The 17,693-nt window shown below is 37.2% G+C and overlaps 1 protein-coding gene across 3 annotated transcripts in view; it reads right to left on the reverse strand.

The window, feature by feature from the left end:
- Top2 (DNA topoisomerase 2) overlaps nucleotides 1-5,393 on the reverse strand; it is a 144,651-nt gene extending 139,258 nt beyond the window's left edge. The window contains exon 1 of one of the 3 annotated variants that reach the window (XM_081746017.1): nucleotides 5,034-5,393. Coding sequence is in view for 1 of the 3 variants with exons in the window: in XM_081746016.1 (XP_081602142.1) it covers nucleotides 4,493-4,525 (33 nt within the window). In the remaining 2 variants the exon portion in view is untranslated. Of the gene's footprint in view, nucleotides 1-4,492; nucleotides 4,706-4,897; nucleotides 4,917-5,033 lie in introns of those variants that run through there. The other 2 variants (XM_081746018.1, XM_081746016.1) reach the window with 2 other exon arrangements.
- Between the last annotated feature and the right edge of the window lie 12,300 nt (nucleotides 5,394-17,693).

Genomic DNA, 17,693 nt, shown 5'->3' on the forward strand with positions numbered 1-17,693 from the left:
CAGACATGATAAACTTATTGTTCAACATGATAACGCTTGCCCACATGTCGCAAAACCGGTCAAAACCTATTTAGAAAATGTCGGATGGGAAGTTTTACCCCACCCGCCGTATTCACCAGACGTTGCTCCTTCGGACTACTACTTGTTCGATTGCATGAACAACGATTTGATTGGACAGCGGTTTACTTCTTCAGAAGATATCGAAACATGGGTCTCTGACTGGATCGCTTCCAAGGATGAGGACTTCTTTCGCCACGGAATCCGTACATTGCCTGACAGATGGGCGAAAGTGGTGGCTAGCGATGGACAATATTTTTCTTAAGGTATTTATGTATTTTGTGTTTGTACTACAGCTTCAATGTGTGCGTACCAACCGCACGAATTAATTCCTAGACCAAATACATCTATTAAAAAAAAAAGAAAAATTTTAAAAATGCTTCCACTTTCAATGACAAGGAACTTGTGTGTGACATAAGACTAGTTTTCATATGAAAACTGTGATAACTAACTAAATGGAACAGGTGTTTGCTACTGTTCGGGAATTTAATTTTTCTATTAACACCAATCAAGTAATTCATGCTGGGATTTGTTTGACCATTTGCTTTATTATTGGCCATGTGACAAACTAATGCAACCTAAAATGAATGCTTCATGAATGTAGTATTCAAGTAGATTAGCTTAGTAAATTTATCTACTCATCATGAAGTTGTTTTCAACAAGAAATGTTCATTTTAAATAATATACTTATGACAGATTTTGCCACCCTTCGAAATTTGCCGGCCCGTGCAAATGCACGTGTTGCACATATGGTAAAGGCCCTGGGCGCATCAGTTTGAAGATATATTATCAATATGTACATTCATGTCCAAATGATTGTCGCATATCTATAACTATCTTCTTGTAAGAATATAATTTGATAATGATTTTCCAGGGTACTTTTAATATTGATATTATGTGTATAATTGGGAAACGTATATTTGTGGTAAATTTCAATGAAAAAGAATTATAAATACGAAAATTAGAATGAATAAAACAAAATGTTCCTAAATGGACAAGGAAGTTTTCTTTTCGTTTTATTGTTTTTATTTACTGCTTTTTTGACATGAAATTTTCCACATACGTGTCTTTGCCGATTATACATATAGTAACATAGTAAGAAATACCGCGCGAATTCGTTATCAAATTATATTCCTACAAGAACATATTTATAGACATGCGACAATAATTTTGGACATGAGTGTACGTAACAACGTGGGCATACGTCAAGAATATAATAATCTACAACGTATCAAGATATCATCTAAAGCAAGAGAATTGCATGAGACGGATAAGCTCGTAAAAGTGTACTCTACTTCCTACTTTTACCTCCGCGCAGATTTATCCCATATACGCACCTACGCAGTAACAATTATTTGTAAGTCTATTACCTATAGTATGAAAAATCGTAGGCTATTCAAGTATTGACCTTAGGCATCTTACATGGTTTCAATGGAATTGAATAATGGTTTCAAAACTACTAGTAATGATGTGAATTTTTATCTGCCAAATCAGACCAGCTGTTCTATTAATGAAATAGACACAATTGGACACAATCCGTACAGATCAAGTTTCCGTACACTAATAAATTCAATTAGAAAGAATTCATGAAAAATTAAAATACTTTCACTAATTTCCTTCTTATTGTCCTTGAAAATATGACAATACCCCACTTACCGTAGGTGAAATTTAAGGGGACCACCAGAAGTACTTATTTAAAAATTATAATTCTTTCATGATTTTGAATATAAACAAAGTGTCCGAATATATGCAATAAAAATTACAGTGCAAGAGAAACAAACCAACCTGCGCTAGGTGGCATTAAAAACCATGAACGCTATGAGTCAGTTTAAGGCGAAGTTGGTGGGCCCGCAAGGCAGCGATCTTGAATAGGCGTGCAAGTAAAATTTATGACAACATGTGGTTTTTTGCAGTGATATGAGTTCCTATAGCACTTGTTATGGTTTCAAACGATTAACACTACACTTGTAAACATACAACACTAAAATTTTGGTATTCTGTCCTAAAATATTCCGTCGACGGAAAACAATATTTAATATTAATTTTTCATAAGCATTTTAACCGTCGTAAAGCACTTGTAACAATCCTATACTAGTAATCCTACACTTGTAAACATAAAAACAGCTGTATTACTATTAAATTCTGCTGTCTATAGAAAAATGTTATCTTATAAAAATGTCTTTGCAGGAAGAGTACGTAATTTTACCTCTAAATTTTGAAAAATGTAATTTTGCCTAAACCTGGTCAGCATCATTTAATGTCAAATTAACTCTCGTGTTTTTGACAGGGCATATTAGATCAAAACAGTCTACTCTGCCGTTCATACATATTTGACCTAGAGGGTAAGGTCCTAAAACACAAGTTCCCCTTTCCGTTGAGCTGTAATAAAGACAGAAAACAACGTGTCCTGCGGGGCTCTAATCCGCCTTCACTCACTGACGCTCGCAAGGCAATACTTTGTGAATTAAATATTAAACTTCGTAAGAGTAAGGGACCAACCTTGCTACTAATCTATATGGAGGGACCTGTGTTCTAGAACCTTCTTCATCCTCCTTACTAAATTAGGGCTAATTGCTGCATCGCTGGACCAATTCTTAATTTACCAGATTGAGTTGAATATTGTTTGGTTTATGAGGAAGAGTGAGTGAAAGTCAAGTGAAGGAACAGTTGAAGTTAAGAAAGTACTTGTTGTCGTTAGTTGTTTTCGATGTTGTAAGTGGATGTATATGTGGAGACGGAAGGGACTATTTGGCGGAGAGGCACACATCTTATGATTTATGGGAAAGGCAAAGTGTGGAGATGGTGCGTAAAAGACAAGAGGTGTACAAAAATAAGGAATGCCAGTTGTTGAAATTGTGTGAAAGACATGGCCTAGTAAACAGAACAGTTCGTCGTTAAGTGTAGAAACAAATTGAAACAGCATATTTTTGGAACTGGGGACCAGAATGTTTTGTTTAAATTCCGTACTTTCTTGCTATACTTTCTGTATTTTTCGATGCTTTAGGTAGGTTAGGGTAGCATATTTGGTTTGGGGGAGCAAAACACTTCGCTTAAAATTCGTACTTTGTTCCTATATTTTCTGTGTTTTTGATGGTTTAGGCTAAGTTAGGTCACATTATGTAAGGACTCAGTAATTACACTTAAGTAACATCAACTCATATCTCCAGTAAACTTAGCAATTCTACCTTATTCTTCCCCCCAAATCCAAAATTAGGGTTAAGTTTAGAGTTACCCCTCCGCTTTTTATAAAAATCAGGAAAATTTACAGGAGAAATGAGGTAAGAAATGATAATTTGAAGTTTTTATTTGATGTTTAGGAATTTAAGTTCGGCATGAGAGTTATGTTTAATACGAGAAAAGATATGTGGAAGTTAGTACTATTTGCCGGATGCGGAAGCATTCGCGGAAGGTTTCAGCAGCATGGTAGTTGTAAAATATGGCGAACATGTGTAATGGATGCTCAAAAACAATGAAGAAAACCTTTTAAATTTTTGTAAAGCCAACGGAGTACTAAAGTTAAGTGAAATGTAATAATTTTTAATACTTTAAGCACTGTTTTTTGTATGTTGCAAAGTCCAAGGGCATCTACAGACTGGAGGGGCAACTCTAAACTTAAGCCCAAAATTATCCCATTGAAACTATAGAAATAAAGCGGAACACCTAATCAAAGCTTAACTAAATTAATATCTTTAGGACTTTTTTTCCATGGTACTTAGTATCTCCCACAAAGTTCTGCAGCACACAACCCATGCATTTTACAACAAACACTTATAAAATGTTCTCCCACTATCCTTGTGTACGCGTATACCTACCGCTGCTGACGCGCCCGCTCCATACGGACGCTCTCGCCTAACACCCTTCCCGCCGAGTCGGTTAGGTAGCATTAGTGCGTTAGTGTCCACCTTACACAAGTTGGTTCGTGACTTATGAACTTGTTTTGATCCCATACATCTACATTGTGCTTCCAACAATAATCAATACCAAGTGAGCCAGGGTTACAACCTAGTGTTTCGGGGTAACATGTAAATTTTACAATATGATGTGCATTTTTATGAGAAATGTAAACCCATTAAACTCATTCAATACAAATATATTCCTCTACATAAAACCAAGTCATGTATATGTCACCAGCTACCCTAGTTACGTGTGTTTACATTAACAAGCTTTGCAGCCGGCACTAATATATTATATCCCTCATTTCGCAGGCCTTCAAATGTCACCTTACATCCAAGTGTAACGGAACAGTATGTTATCTAACATTAACTACTTGTCTGTTATTCCCACTGTAATATTAAGCTTGTTTCATAAGCCTCCTATAAATCTACTCGCCTACTATTGACGACTCTGCAAACTAACATTGATCCTAAGGCGTTGCATCGACGTGTGAATATTAGAAAACCCCTGTTGATGCTTAAAAAGATCTCTCACTACGTACCTTCAACGGAGCTTGTTTCATCTTCGCCGCCATTTCCCCTATCTCAACATCTTATACCAGAAAACATTTAACAGTATAAGTCATGTGGCAAAAAATTAGAAAAGTACAGAGCATGCTAAACATGTCCATATTTTTGGTTTTAGAAAATGATTCTTCAGAAACTTAAAACTTGTAATTTATTTATATTTTACCGCCTTTGTAATTTTCGTTATTCAAGAATTTGAACGAAACGAAACAAAGGCTTGATATTCTCTAACCAATCAAAACAAAGAATTGATATTATTGGGTAGCACGTACTATGAGAACAACTACCGCTCGTAATCTCCTTCAGATTTGCATAAATATATTATTTTCTTGTTTTCACCTTCTTCTTCAAAGATTTAAAACGTGTTAATTGCATCTTACCTTCACTGTCTGTCACCGGAGACTGCAAAACTTGTTCACGCACTGTGCTCGTACATTACACTAAACAAAATTTACGTAATTACAACACAAATGGTATTGTAATACTTTATGCTATGTTAATAAAAAGTACACTCACACTATGACGTCGAAGTACTGATCCTGTCAATCGTCTCTTCCTGACGAAAGCTCCTATTCAATAATGAAAAAAAAATTGGTTGCTTATTCCTCGCGATGCTAACATACTATCTTCTCATAAATTGCCAGTTTTGTTAACATTTATCAGCGCCAGCAGAGAAAAATAAGAACCGGAAACTGAAAGTACTTATTACTACAGCTTAACTGGACCGATTACAGCGACAGATTAAAAATAAAATACCGAATTTATCACACAAACACAAGTCACTGGACTCTTCTAGCCAATAACTACTCCACCATCTTCCCTGTTCACAAAGCTGACAGCCTGACAGCGCGGGTCGGAGCGGTTGGATGCGATGCAACATCGAATCGATCCGGAAGTTCGCACTCGAATGATTCATGTTGCTTATACCTAAAGCGGGATAATTTAAATAGATTAAATGACGTGGATTTCAGTGATGGATTATTAAACATACTGTTTACAGATTAATGTGTTTTCATTTCTAATTCACACTACAATAGTAACGTAACCTCTCTACAAGTCGAACTGATTAAAAAAAGCAGGGACGACATGTTCCCGTAAGCAAGATTTTCCCTTCACATTTTTATGTGTTTGCCTTTCATTCGGTTTACGATAACTTCTGGACAACGATTCTGAACATTTTTTAGAATTGGGAACGGGCTTGAGAAGTAAAAAAGGCTAGCCTTAAATTCCAAAAATATTTCTACTCCTTTTCTTTACTTTCTAAAATACATTTATTTTACAATTAGCTTAATTATTCTCTAAATATTATTTCATGATTAAAAAGTTATTTTTCTCATAAAATATTTTTTTTTTCCAGGGAACATTTTATCATTTTTGAATTTTTCATAGACGTCAACACAAGACAGCTTTTCAAGCCAATACTTGACCAGAGTGAAACTTCCCGTCTTTCCAATGACTAAAAAAAAATCCAAGATTGTCCGGACTTATTATTGTTATTATTATTATTATTATTATTATTATTATTATTATTATTATTATTATTATTATTATTATTATTATTATTATTTTGAATTAAAGGTACAGGTAACCACACTAAACTATCTCACTCCGATTACTTAATCTGATTCTTGCTATGTTACACTTCTTGCTGAAACATTTATTTATGGAATAGGCCTACCAACAAAATCTACTGACTTGTTTTGGGAAAATTCTCAGGAGAAAATCATCCCCAAGACAGAGGCGGACTGGGTCGCCCGGATACCCAGAAATTTCCGGGTGGACCCTGCCCTCTGCAAAATCACATAAAATATTGCTGGATTAGTTAAAACTAATTCAAAACCACATTCTCGCTTATATTAACCAGTGGCACAATTAACGGGCCCTCAGTGCATGCGAAGAGGTTGATTTAGGGATAGGGGGCCCCTGTCCAACTTGCATCCTTGTTTTTTTTTGTTTTTTTTTTTTTTTTTTTTTAATGAATAAGACAATTAAAAAGACTCAAAAATACGTGTAAGTTATTAACTTGAAAATGTAATCTCGTCCATAATTTATTTATTCAATAATGTGATGTGCAATCGATAACACATAAAGAGCATGGAGGTGATTCTCTTACGGTAAGGAAACCGTGTTAGACTTGGAGTTGTCGGATGCGAGTGGTGGGGATAAATAATGGTCCCCTGAGTACAGCGATGACGTCAATAAACGGGCCCGAAGCGCTAGGAATCATGCCCCGAAGTTTCGAGCTTGGGCCTCTTCTATTCACCAATGAAATATGTAGTTCTTGAACGTGGGAGGTGGCAATGGAAAGGTCCCTGAGCACAGCGGTGATGTTACAAACCGAGCCCGGGGCCTGATGTCCCCAAATATCGGGTCCCGAAAGTACAGGGTCGGGTCCCTTCTATTCACCATTGAAGCGTGGAGTTTTTGGACATGGGTTCTTGCATTGGAAAGGGCTGGTTTTCCCTGAGCACACCGGTGCTCGTAAATCTGGCCCGGAGCCCGAAAGGATGTTCATGCCATACTCTCCATGCTTTTTGCTCACAAGGGTAAGTTTCCTTATTATCCTGTCTGAATGTTATTCAACCGAATATTACAAGACAATGCTGTGATGCTTAATGGCAGTAAGGGACAGCGCAGTATATTTGATATCGAATAGAAAGGACCTGAGCCCAAAGATGTAGGGCCCGAAATTCTTGGGTTTCGGGCCACGGAACCAATTTCTAAAATCACTGCTGTGCTCAGGGGACGCGGTTCTTTCCAACGCCACAACTCGCGTTTCCAACTCCATATCTAACACAGTTTCTTTACTGGAGGAGGATTTTCATGGAATATTCTTCATATTCTTATCCAAGAGTAACAAAGACATTACAAAGCTGTGGGAATTAACAGGGCATTAGATTGGGACAATTTCTTCTTGTCGTATATATAAAGTACACGGGAAATAGAGGACCCCAATGGAAACGCACCATCCGTACTTGCAAATCTTTATTTTTTGGTTGTTTTTTTTATACTTGTTTTCAAAACTCGGGCAGAAGGAGGTCTCCATTGCTGATGCAATCATAGTTTTTTAACCTCTTAATTGCCAATGACGATTTAACTCATCATTGGAATTTCGCTTGTATTTACAGTCTGACGACTACGTTCGTCATAATAAGATTCGTATTGGGCGTGACAAATTAATACGTATTGTATCGAGCATGGTGTAGAACGTGAAACTCAAAGATTTAATTTCATTTCATAATATGCATTTTTAACAAATTTATTCCCCATTCACATGCAACTTTCTTACTCGAAACTCCCCAGTTAACAGGCTAAAGTTTGAGTCGATAAAGAGGAAGGGGAATAGCAAGACGGGGTTTCTAATTCGGTATACCTAATAATAGTTAATGAATATTGACGGGGGCCCATTTGCGAATACTGCGGAGTATTGGGGCACGCGATCATTAACATTAAGTAAACATTAAAACATTGTAATTTGAATTGTATTTATGCGTGTGTTATGTGTAATCAGTCAATTGATGTCTTCTGACACACGAGGGTTTGCTATAGCATGGGTTTTGCTTTCTCATCAGATTTGCGCCAAAAATTCAAAATCGCAAAATTGAACTTACGAGGGTTCACATCTTCAACGACGCATTCTTGCGTAAAAAGACGGAAAAAGAAATCTGCCACAAATAATAGAAGAAATACGTTTTCCCCACCTCATAAGCTTCTATTAAAAAAAAAAAAAAAATACCCCAACATTTTCCCATTGTTGTCTCTTCAGTTTTATTAATTAAAACAATATATTTTTCTTCTTGAATTGTCAGCAGAAAATTTTCCAAAATATCTTTCAGGAATTTGATTAAAATATTTCACAAGCAAGATGCAGATTTCAAGCAAGAGTACTAAAGATAGCAATAAGATTGAGCAGTAAAACCTTTTGCCCCTCACCCCAATGAAACGAATGCTTCGTTCAGTGTCAAAGTAGATTTCGTGTTTTATTTTTTTTTTTTTTTTTTTTTTAACTGTTGAACTGCCATACTCAGAAGTTAAAGAGAATAATTATATATTTGGTCTAGGAATTAATTCATGCGGTTGGTACGCACACATTGAAGCTGTAGTACAAACACAAAATACATAAATACCTTAAGAAAAATATTGTCTGTCGCTAGCCACCACTTTCGCCCATCTGTCAGGCAATGTACGGATTCCGTGGCGAAAGAAGTCCTCATCCTTGGAAGCGATCCAGTCAGAGACCCATGTTTCGATATCTTCTGAAGAAGTAAACCGCTGTCCAATCAAATCGTTGTTCATGCAATCGAACAAGTAGTAGTCCGAAGGAGCAACGTCTGGTGAATACGGCGGGTGGGGTAAAACTTCCCATCCGACATTTTCTAAATAGGTTTTGACCGGTTTTGCGACATGTGGGCGAGCGTTATCATGTTGAACAATAAGTTTATCATGTCTGTTCTCCCATTCTGGTCGTATTCTGGCCAGAGCTTGCTTCAAACGCATTAATTGTCGTCGATAACGTTCTCCATTCATAGTTTCACCCGGTTGCAGCAGCTCATAGTACACCACACCTTTCATATCCCACCATATGCACAGCATAACCTTTGCACAGTGAATATCTCGTTTTGGTTGTGATGGACCTGGTTCACCTGGTTTCACCCAGGCCTTTTTTCGTTTAGGGTTCTCGTAATGGATCCACTTCTCATCACCCGTAATAATTCGATGCAGAAACCCCTTTCTGCTCTGTCGTTGAAGCAGCAATTCGCAAATGGTTTTTCGTCTTTCAACGTCTCTGTCTTTCAATTCATGTGGAACCCAATGTGACATCTTTTGAATCATTCCCATGGCTTTCAAGCGTTTGGAGACTGTTGTTTGATCAACGCCTAATGCTGCTGCAAGTTGTTCCTGCGTTTGACACGAATCCTGCTCGAGCAATGCTGTCAATTCTTCGTCTTGAAATTTTTTTGGCTGTCCAGCTCGCTCTTGGTCTGCCAAGCCGAAATCACCACTTCTAAACCGTGCAAACCACTTCTGACACGTTCGCTCAGCTAGAGCATGGTCACCATACACTTCCACCAAAATACGATGACTTTCAGTCGCACTTTTCTGCATGTTAAAGTAATGCAGCAGGACACCCCGCAAAAACACTTTATCAGGCACAAATTGCGCCATGTTCACTTAACTACAAACTGGTGTTGTTGACGCTTTAATCCATTGCCCTATACTACGAACGATACGCGATGACAGGGGTTTGCAACACATGTGTGGATACACGGAACTGTGGGACGCTCCGTTCGTTGCGCCATCTCTTGTCCACCCGCACGAATTAATTCCTAGACCAAATACTTAATTCTGTGAGAAAGCAAACTATAGTATTTCCTTCCTCTCTTCTTCGCTCAAATCCGGGACATTTAAGTGTCCCGAGAAATATTTTCGGGATTCCGGAACGCAGATCTCGATTCCGGGACGAATGGCAACCCTAATCGAAGTACACACACCGGACGTTTTATAGACTGAGAGCCAGTGTTCGTAGATTTCCTTAAGAAAATTTCCCTAGATTAACATAAAGTTTTCTCTTTTTCTATCAAATTTTCCCTAGTTCGTTGACTGTATAATTCCTATGATAGAAGTTCCATGAAAAGATTAATTTAGCTATATTAAAGAAAGTGCCAACCGCATTTGTTTTATTCATTTGCTTTTACTTCTCTTTATTTTTCTTTTCCTTCATTTTCTTTACAAAAAAAAAAAAAAATACATAAATACACCTAGCCAGAAATAGATGCAAACTAGCAGCGTTCACCCCGCTTCGCTGCGGTCACCCCGGAACGCAATAAACTTTGTTACTTAGATAATTTTTACTTTTTCGCTTTCAAGTGATATGATAAAAACCATAGAAGATTGCACTAATGTTAACATTATATCGCCTGTCATTTATGTTAACCCGCCCCGCTTCGCTGCGGTCACCCCAACCCGCCCCGCTTCGCTGCGGTCATCCCGGAACGCAATAAACTTTGTTACTTAGATAATTTTTACTTTTTCGCTTTCAAGTGATTTATAGCGCCTGTCAGTTATGTTAACCCGCCGAGTCACAGGGTCATGCGGGTTGCATATAAATACGTTTATTTTTATACCTATGATGAACTAATAACAAAGGATTTGTACGTATGGACACCTGAATGGTCAATTATCTCAAGACACTGGTAATTGAAAATTAAAGTGATATGATAAAAACCATCTAGGGTCCACATCCTAACAACCCCCCAAAAATGAAAGAAATCGGTTCAGCCGTATTAGCGTGATGAGCGGACAAAGGATTTTTTGTACGTATTGACACCTGATTGGTCAATTATCTCAAGACACTGGTAATTGAAAATTAAAGTGATATGATAAAAACCATCTAGGGTCCAAATCCTAACAACCCCCCAAAAATGAAAGAAATCGGTTCAGCCGTATTAGCGTGATGAGCGGACAAAGGATTTTGTGCGTTCTCTTTTATATATATAGATTATGCTTCTCTGAATACACACACTAACAAACTATTGCTATTGTATTGGGTTGTTTCTGAATAACAAAGAAAAATTTAAGCATTTATACCGGTCAATCAGTCAGTAAGAGAATTTTCCTGATTTTCACGTTTTATCGGGAAAAAATCCCTTTCTCTCTTTCTGCTAAATTTCCCTCAAACTACAAACACTGTTGATAGCTGGAAGGAAATAAAGTTTTCGAATGAAATTACCATTTTAAGTTGCTAGATGTATAGGGAAAAGGGAAACTTTATTTGAATAGTCATTTATGGCGTTTTTGACCTTCCGTCTCAAGATCGGATAATGACGTCCCCCAACGCACGGCCTTATTCAAGGTATTCCTTGTGGTCCACAAGGGCAGTCCAGACTCCAGTAGGGATGGTACCGAGACCGAGACTAGTCTCGGTCTCGTCTCGGTATCGTCTCGAATTATCGAGACGAGACCGAGACCGAGACCGAGACGTCCTTTTATATACCGAGACGAGACCGAGACGGAGCTCTATAAATCGAGACGAGACCGAGACGAGACTTAGGTCAGTCTCGAAAGTCTCGGTCTCGTCTCGAATATTGATATAGATAGCTATTAGGATTGCCCTTTACTCAAAATTTATTTCGTTGCTGTGTTAGATAATATGGGAACGGATGACTAATGTTCAGTGGCGTACTTAGGGGGTGGCTATCGGACTGAAGCCCCTCCCGAAATAAATTTGTGATCATTTTTCCGCATTGCACGTACAATACAAATGTTTCTTACTCGTTCTCAAGCCTCTCCCGAACCAAAATCTACTGCTGATGTAGGCTATATAGCCTTCTCTGTCTCTCTTTCCCTCTCTCAACACACACACACACACACACACACATATATATATATATATATATATATATATATATATATATATATATATATATATATATATATATATATATATATATATATATATATTGAGGGAGGGGCTAAACCATAGTTTGACATTTTATCCAGTGTAAAGAAAGAAGTAGGATTGAAGCTCATTTTATACAGTGTATAGCTGAGCGTCAAGGCGAGCTATAAGCCCTTTAACCCTCCCCTTGGACCCTAGCCTGTATATCTTATCTAATGTAAGTAAAAGGAAGAGTTGGTTTGTCTGTGTGTTTGTGTGCCTGTCTTTCTGACAGCCTGTGTGCGGCCTGGGGACCAGACGCGAGTTCAAAAGTTACCAAATTTGGGTGACGGGTATCATGGCCCAGGAATCAGACCAAGAAGAAGCGTTTCTTTTTTTTTTTTTAATTTTGAACCAAGGGGGGTCTTAGGGGGGTGTTTACCAGAACATGTAAAAGTAATAGAAAATGACCGATGTTAGTGTCGAATACATAGTTTTCGCGGCCGCTGAGATCAATGGTGACACTTCCATTAGCGATGACTTTCAAATTCAGCTACCAATGCATGCGGACCGGGGTTCACCTGCAGGGGAGGGGAGTACCCAGACATGTAAAAATAATACAAAATAAACAATATTAGTGTCAAATAGTTTTTGCGGTCGCTGAGATCAATGGTGTCACTTCCATTAGCGATGACTTTCAAATTCAGTTACCAGCGCATGCGGGCCGGGGTTCACCTGCTGCGAAGGGGGTACCGAGACATCCGAGACATGTAAAAATAATACAAAATGACCAATATTAGTGTCAAATGCATAGTTTTCGCGGTTGCTGAGATAGTGATACTCCCACAGAGCTTCCAAATACTGGTCCCATGCGAAAAATGGGTATTTCATCTAGTTATATATATATATATATATATATATATATATATATATATATATATATATATATATATATATATATATATATATATATATATATATATATATATATATATATTAAAATGCTGAATTTTTAACATGCTGTGTGAAATATGGAAGGGGAAATTCTTCTAGATACTCTGTAATACCAATAGATAAACAAGCAGTGTTGCCAACGCAACATAAAGTTGTAATTTCTCAAATTGCACTACGTATGATATTACATACTTCTATTCAGTTAATTGAGTTTAACGTCTCTTTCAGCAGCAAGGCTATATGAGACTGAACCTACTGATTAACGTGGAATCCAAACCACATGAGCTCCCGCCGGGAATCGAACCCGGGCCTCTCACGCAAAAGGCTAACTGCTTAGCCACGAAAGAGCTCTACATATTTCTAATTTAGATATTAAATAAAACCACAATACCACATACATTATTCAGTGTAACAAGGGACAATACATATCACTAACATCAACATTTTGGAGATCTCTAATAACTCAAATGGCAGGAACATTATAACATTAGTATTCAGTAGTTTTAATTACAACAAGTCGCAGCTACATTATTTTAAGCAGTGTTGCGAACTTAAATAAATTGCTAAATATTATCTATATATATAAAAGAGAACGTACAAATTTTTTGTCCGCTCATCACGCTAATACGGCTGAACCAATTTCTTTTATTTTTGGGGGGTTATTAGGATTTGGACCCTAGATGGTTTTTATCATATCACTTAATTTTCAATTACCAGTGTCTTGAGATAATTGACCATTCAGGTGTCCGTTACGTACAAATCCTTTGTTAGTTCATCATAGGTATAAAAATAAACGTATGTATATGCAACCCGCATGACCGTGTCACTCGGCGGGTTAACATAAATGACAGGCGTTATAATGGTTTTTATCATATCACTTGAAAGCGAAAAAGTAAAAATTATCTAAGTAACAAAGTTTATTGCGTTCGGGGGTGACCGCAGCGAAGCGGGGCGGGTTAACATAAATGACAGGCGATATAATGTTAACATTTACTGCAATCTTCTATGGTTTTTATAATATCACTTGAAAGCGAAAAAGTAAAAATTATCTTAGTAACAAAGTTTATTGCGTTCCGGGGTGACCGCAGCGAAGCGGGGTGAACGCTGCTAGTTATAAATATAGTGCAAATAACGTAGCTAAACTGCAAAATATTTTAAAATTACTCGTAATTTGTTTTGTGGTGCAAGAATGTTTTCAAAACACGATGTTTTTCATAGTCTTTGGACTACTTATAATGTTATTATCAAAGTTTTCGTTCGAGCAATACATGTAAAAGCAAATTGTAACTGAAATTAAATGTAACTGATAACTTTTCAGTAACACTAGTTGTTCTCCCCAAGCCTTAGGTCTGGCGTATTTTTAGATTAAAACAGTGCTATATTAAAATTTTATTTACACAGTTACTACATTTCATTTGTTATAGTTTGACCACCGACCACCTCAAACTCGATCCATACCATATAGCTATATGCAATTATTCAAGGACTTACAGTTAGTAATACACATTGTGTTGATTTTTGGTTTGGTTTGTTTCAGTTTAACGTCTCAAGGTTATGCTAGGGCGGCTAAAGGGGACATGGAGTTACTGATCATAGTGGAATCCGAAAAACTTCGGTCGTTGAACATTACCGCCAACGGGAATCGAACTCGGGACCATGCGAACCAAAATCAAGCGTGCTAGCCAAGAGCAAATGGGAGTCCTTACATTATGTTGATTTAAATAATTGAGTCAGTGTTGCCAGATCCGAAGATCATAAAGTAGCGTGTCCGTGCTCCAAAAGTAGAGGATATGAATTATTTGTAGGCCAAATATATAGAAATGAATTATTTGGCAACTAATGACTGGTACTAATAAAATAATTTTTGAAATAGACTGGAAAATGTGATGGACATATTGCAAGACGAAATTATGATCGATAGACGAAAACAATTCTAGACTGGATACTACTTGACAAAAACAGCCTAGGAAAAGTGCACATACAAGAAATTGTGACAAAATCAGGAACCACTGGGAAGTAACCTGGAAAGGAATTACCCAAGATAGATAGTTGTAGAGAAAACTTGGGAAGACTTCATCCAGCAGCGGTTTGATAATGGTTGATTATGATGATGGTGATGATTTTATATCGAGACCTAAGAAGTAAACTAAACCAAGTCATAATTTCGTAATTTTACAGGAGAAGCGAAAAACCGGTTTCTTAACTAAGATCTAAAGTACTGTTTTTCAAACTATACTAAGTAGTTACAAAGTAGTAGGATGCTTTTAGACTTACATTATTACGCCATTAAAAAGAACATAGTCTATTAAAAGAGTATTCTAACTCAATTTGACCAAAAAGTGACTTTAGCATAGTCTACCACTAATGTTCATATATATATATATATATATATATATATATATATATATATATATATATATATATATACATGGGCGGCGATTAGGTGGGGCAAAGGGGACAGTTGCCCCCCCCCCCCAATTTTTTGAAGTTATCCATTAATGTATATAGTTTCATTTGGAAATGTAAAGTTTTTGTGTGTATTACTGGTTCGTAGAAAAAGTGGTGCCATATAATATTTGCCGTTGCGTGAGTACGTATTGGTTGTCTTCCCGTGGAGTTAAGAAAACTATAGGAATTGCATTTTAACTGCCACGGAAAATGTACTAAAAATTAACCCATTGCAGCGCAACAATTCCAGCGTACTTTCATTTCTTCTTACAAGGGCTTGATATGTTAGTCAGCCGCTTTGAAACTGATTGAAAGAACATTTCTAAAAAAAAGAAAGAAGTCTTTCACAATTTATTCTTTAAATGCACAAAAACTGAAAGTTCCTAAAATATCTTTTCTTCTTTCTAAAGTAAAGAATATTGTTTAAAAAGAGAGTAATAAGAAATAACTTAGTAGTAGGGACCCCGTTATGTCCAGCCGAGTCAGCAAAAATTTTTGTGACGTCATAGGTCAAAGGTCAATGACCTTGGCCCGGGGTCAATGACCTAGGGGTACCTAGGACCACCCCCTCTAAATTTTGGCAGGGGTACCATGGTCCACCCCCTAAATTTTGGCAGGGGTACATAGGACCACCCCCCTTAAATTTTGGAAATTGCCAAATCTAAAAATTTGGTATGGTAGCCTAGGACCATAGTATGTACCTCTATTAGTATTGGGTGTCTATGTTGTTCCCTTTTATGGGTAAAAAATTGCCAAAAATTCAAATTTCGGGGGTTTTTGACCTAATTTATCCCCTTGGATGAGGTATTATTACCTTATATGGTTATATGGGCGTATACAGGGGTCCATTCCCTTTCATAACATATAGGTATATTAATGCACCCCTTGAAAAATTTGGGAGGGGTACCTTGGCCCACCCCTTCAGTTTTGGAAATTGCCCAATTTCAACATTGGGTATTATAGTACCGGACCCTAATATGTATCATGATAAATTTGGGTGGTCCACCTCGTTCCCTTCTAGGGGTACAAAATTGCCAAAACTATAAACGTAAGCAATACGTTGTACCACGTGTTTGGTTTTCGACCTAATTTATCTCCTTGGATGAGGTCCTATTACCTTATATGATTATATGGTCATGTATAGGGGTCCATTACCCATCATAAGACATAGGTACATTTGTGCACCCCTTTAAAATTTTGGGAGGGGTACCTTGGCCCACCCCTTTAATTTTGGAAATTGCCCAATTTCAACATTGGGTATTATAGTATAGGACCCTAATATGTATTATGATAAATTTGGGTGGTCCACCTCATTCCCTTCTAGGGGTACAAAATTGCCAAAACTATAAACGTAAGCAATACGTTATACCACGTGTTTTGTTTCGACCTAAGTTATCCTTTTGATGAGGTGTTATTACCCTATATGGTTATATGGGCGTATACAGGGGTCCATTACCTTTCATAAGACATGGGTATATTAATGCACCCCTTTAAAAAATTTGGGAGGGGTACCTTGGCCCACCCCTTCATTTTTAGAAATTGCCCAATTTAAACATTTGGTATTATAGTATAGGACGCTAATATGGATCACTATAAATTTGGGTGGTCCACCTCGTTCCCTTTTAGGGGTACAAAATTGCCAAATTTTAGTACAACCACGTGTTTGGTTTTTAACCTAATTTATCTCCTTGGATGAGGTCCTATTACCTTATATGGTTATATGGTCATGTATAGGTGTTCATTCCCTATCATAAGACATAGGTACATTGGTGCACCCCTTTAAATTTTTAGGAGGGGTACCCTGGCCCACCCCTTCAATTTCAGAAATTCTCCAATTTAAGCATTTGGTATTATAGTACAGGACCTCATTATGTATTATGATAAATTTGGATGGTCCATCTCGTTCCCTTTCATGGGTACGAAATTGCCAAATTTTAGTACAACCACGTGTTTGTTTTTGATTTAATTTATTCCCTTGGATGAGGTCCTATTACCTTATATGGTTATATGGTCATGTATATTGGTCCATTCCCTATCATAAGACATAGGTACATTTTTGCACGCCTTTAAATTTTTGGGAGAGGTACCTTTGCCCACCCCTTTAATTTTGGAAATTGTTCAATTTAAACATTTGGTATTACAGTATAGGACCCTAATATATATTACTATAAATTTGGGTGGTCCACCTCGTTCCCTTTTTAGGGGTACAAAATTGCCAAAATATAAACGTAAGCAATACGTTGTACCACGTGTTTGGTTTTTGACCTAATTTATCTCCTTGGATGAGGTCCTATTACCTTATATGGTTATATTGTAATGTATAAGTGTTCATTTCCTATCATAAGACATAGGTACATTGGTGCATCCCTTTCAATTTTAGGAGAGGTACGTACCTT

This window comes from Thermobia domestica, chromosome 18 (assembly GCF_964235325.1).
Source record: "Thermobia domestica chromosome 18, izTheDome1.hap1.1, whole genome shotgun sequence".
Classification (NCBI taxonomy): domain Eukaryota; kingdom Metazoa; phylum Arthropoda; class Insecta; order Zygentoma; family Lepismatidae; genus Thermobia; species Thermobia domestica.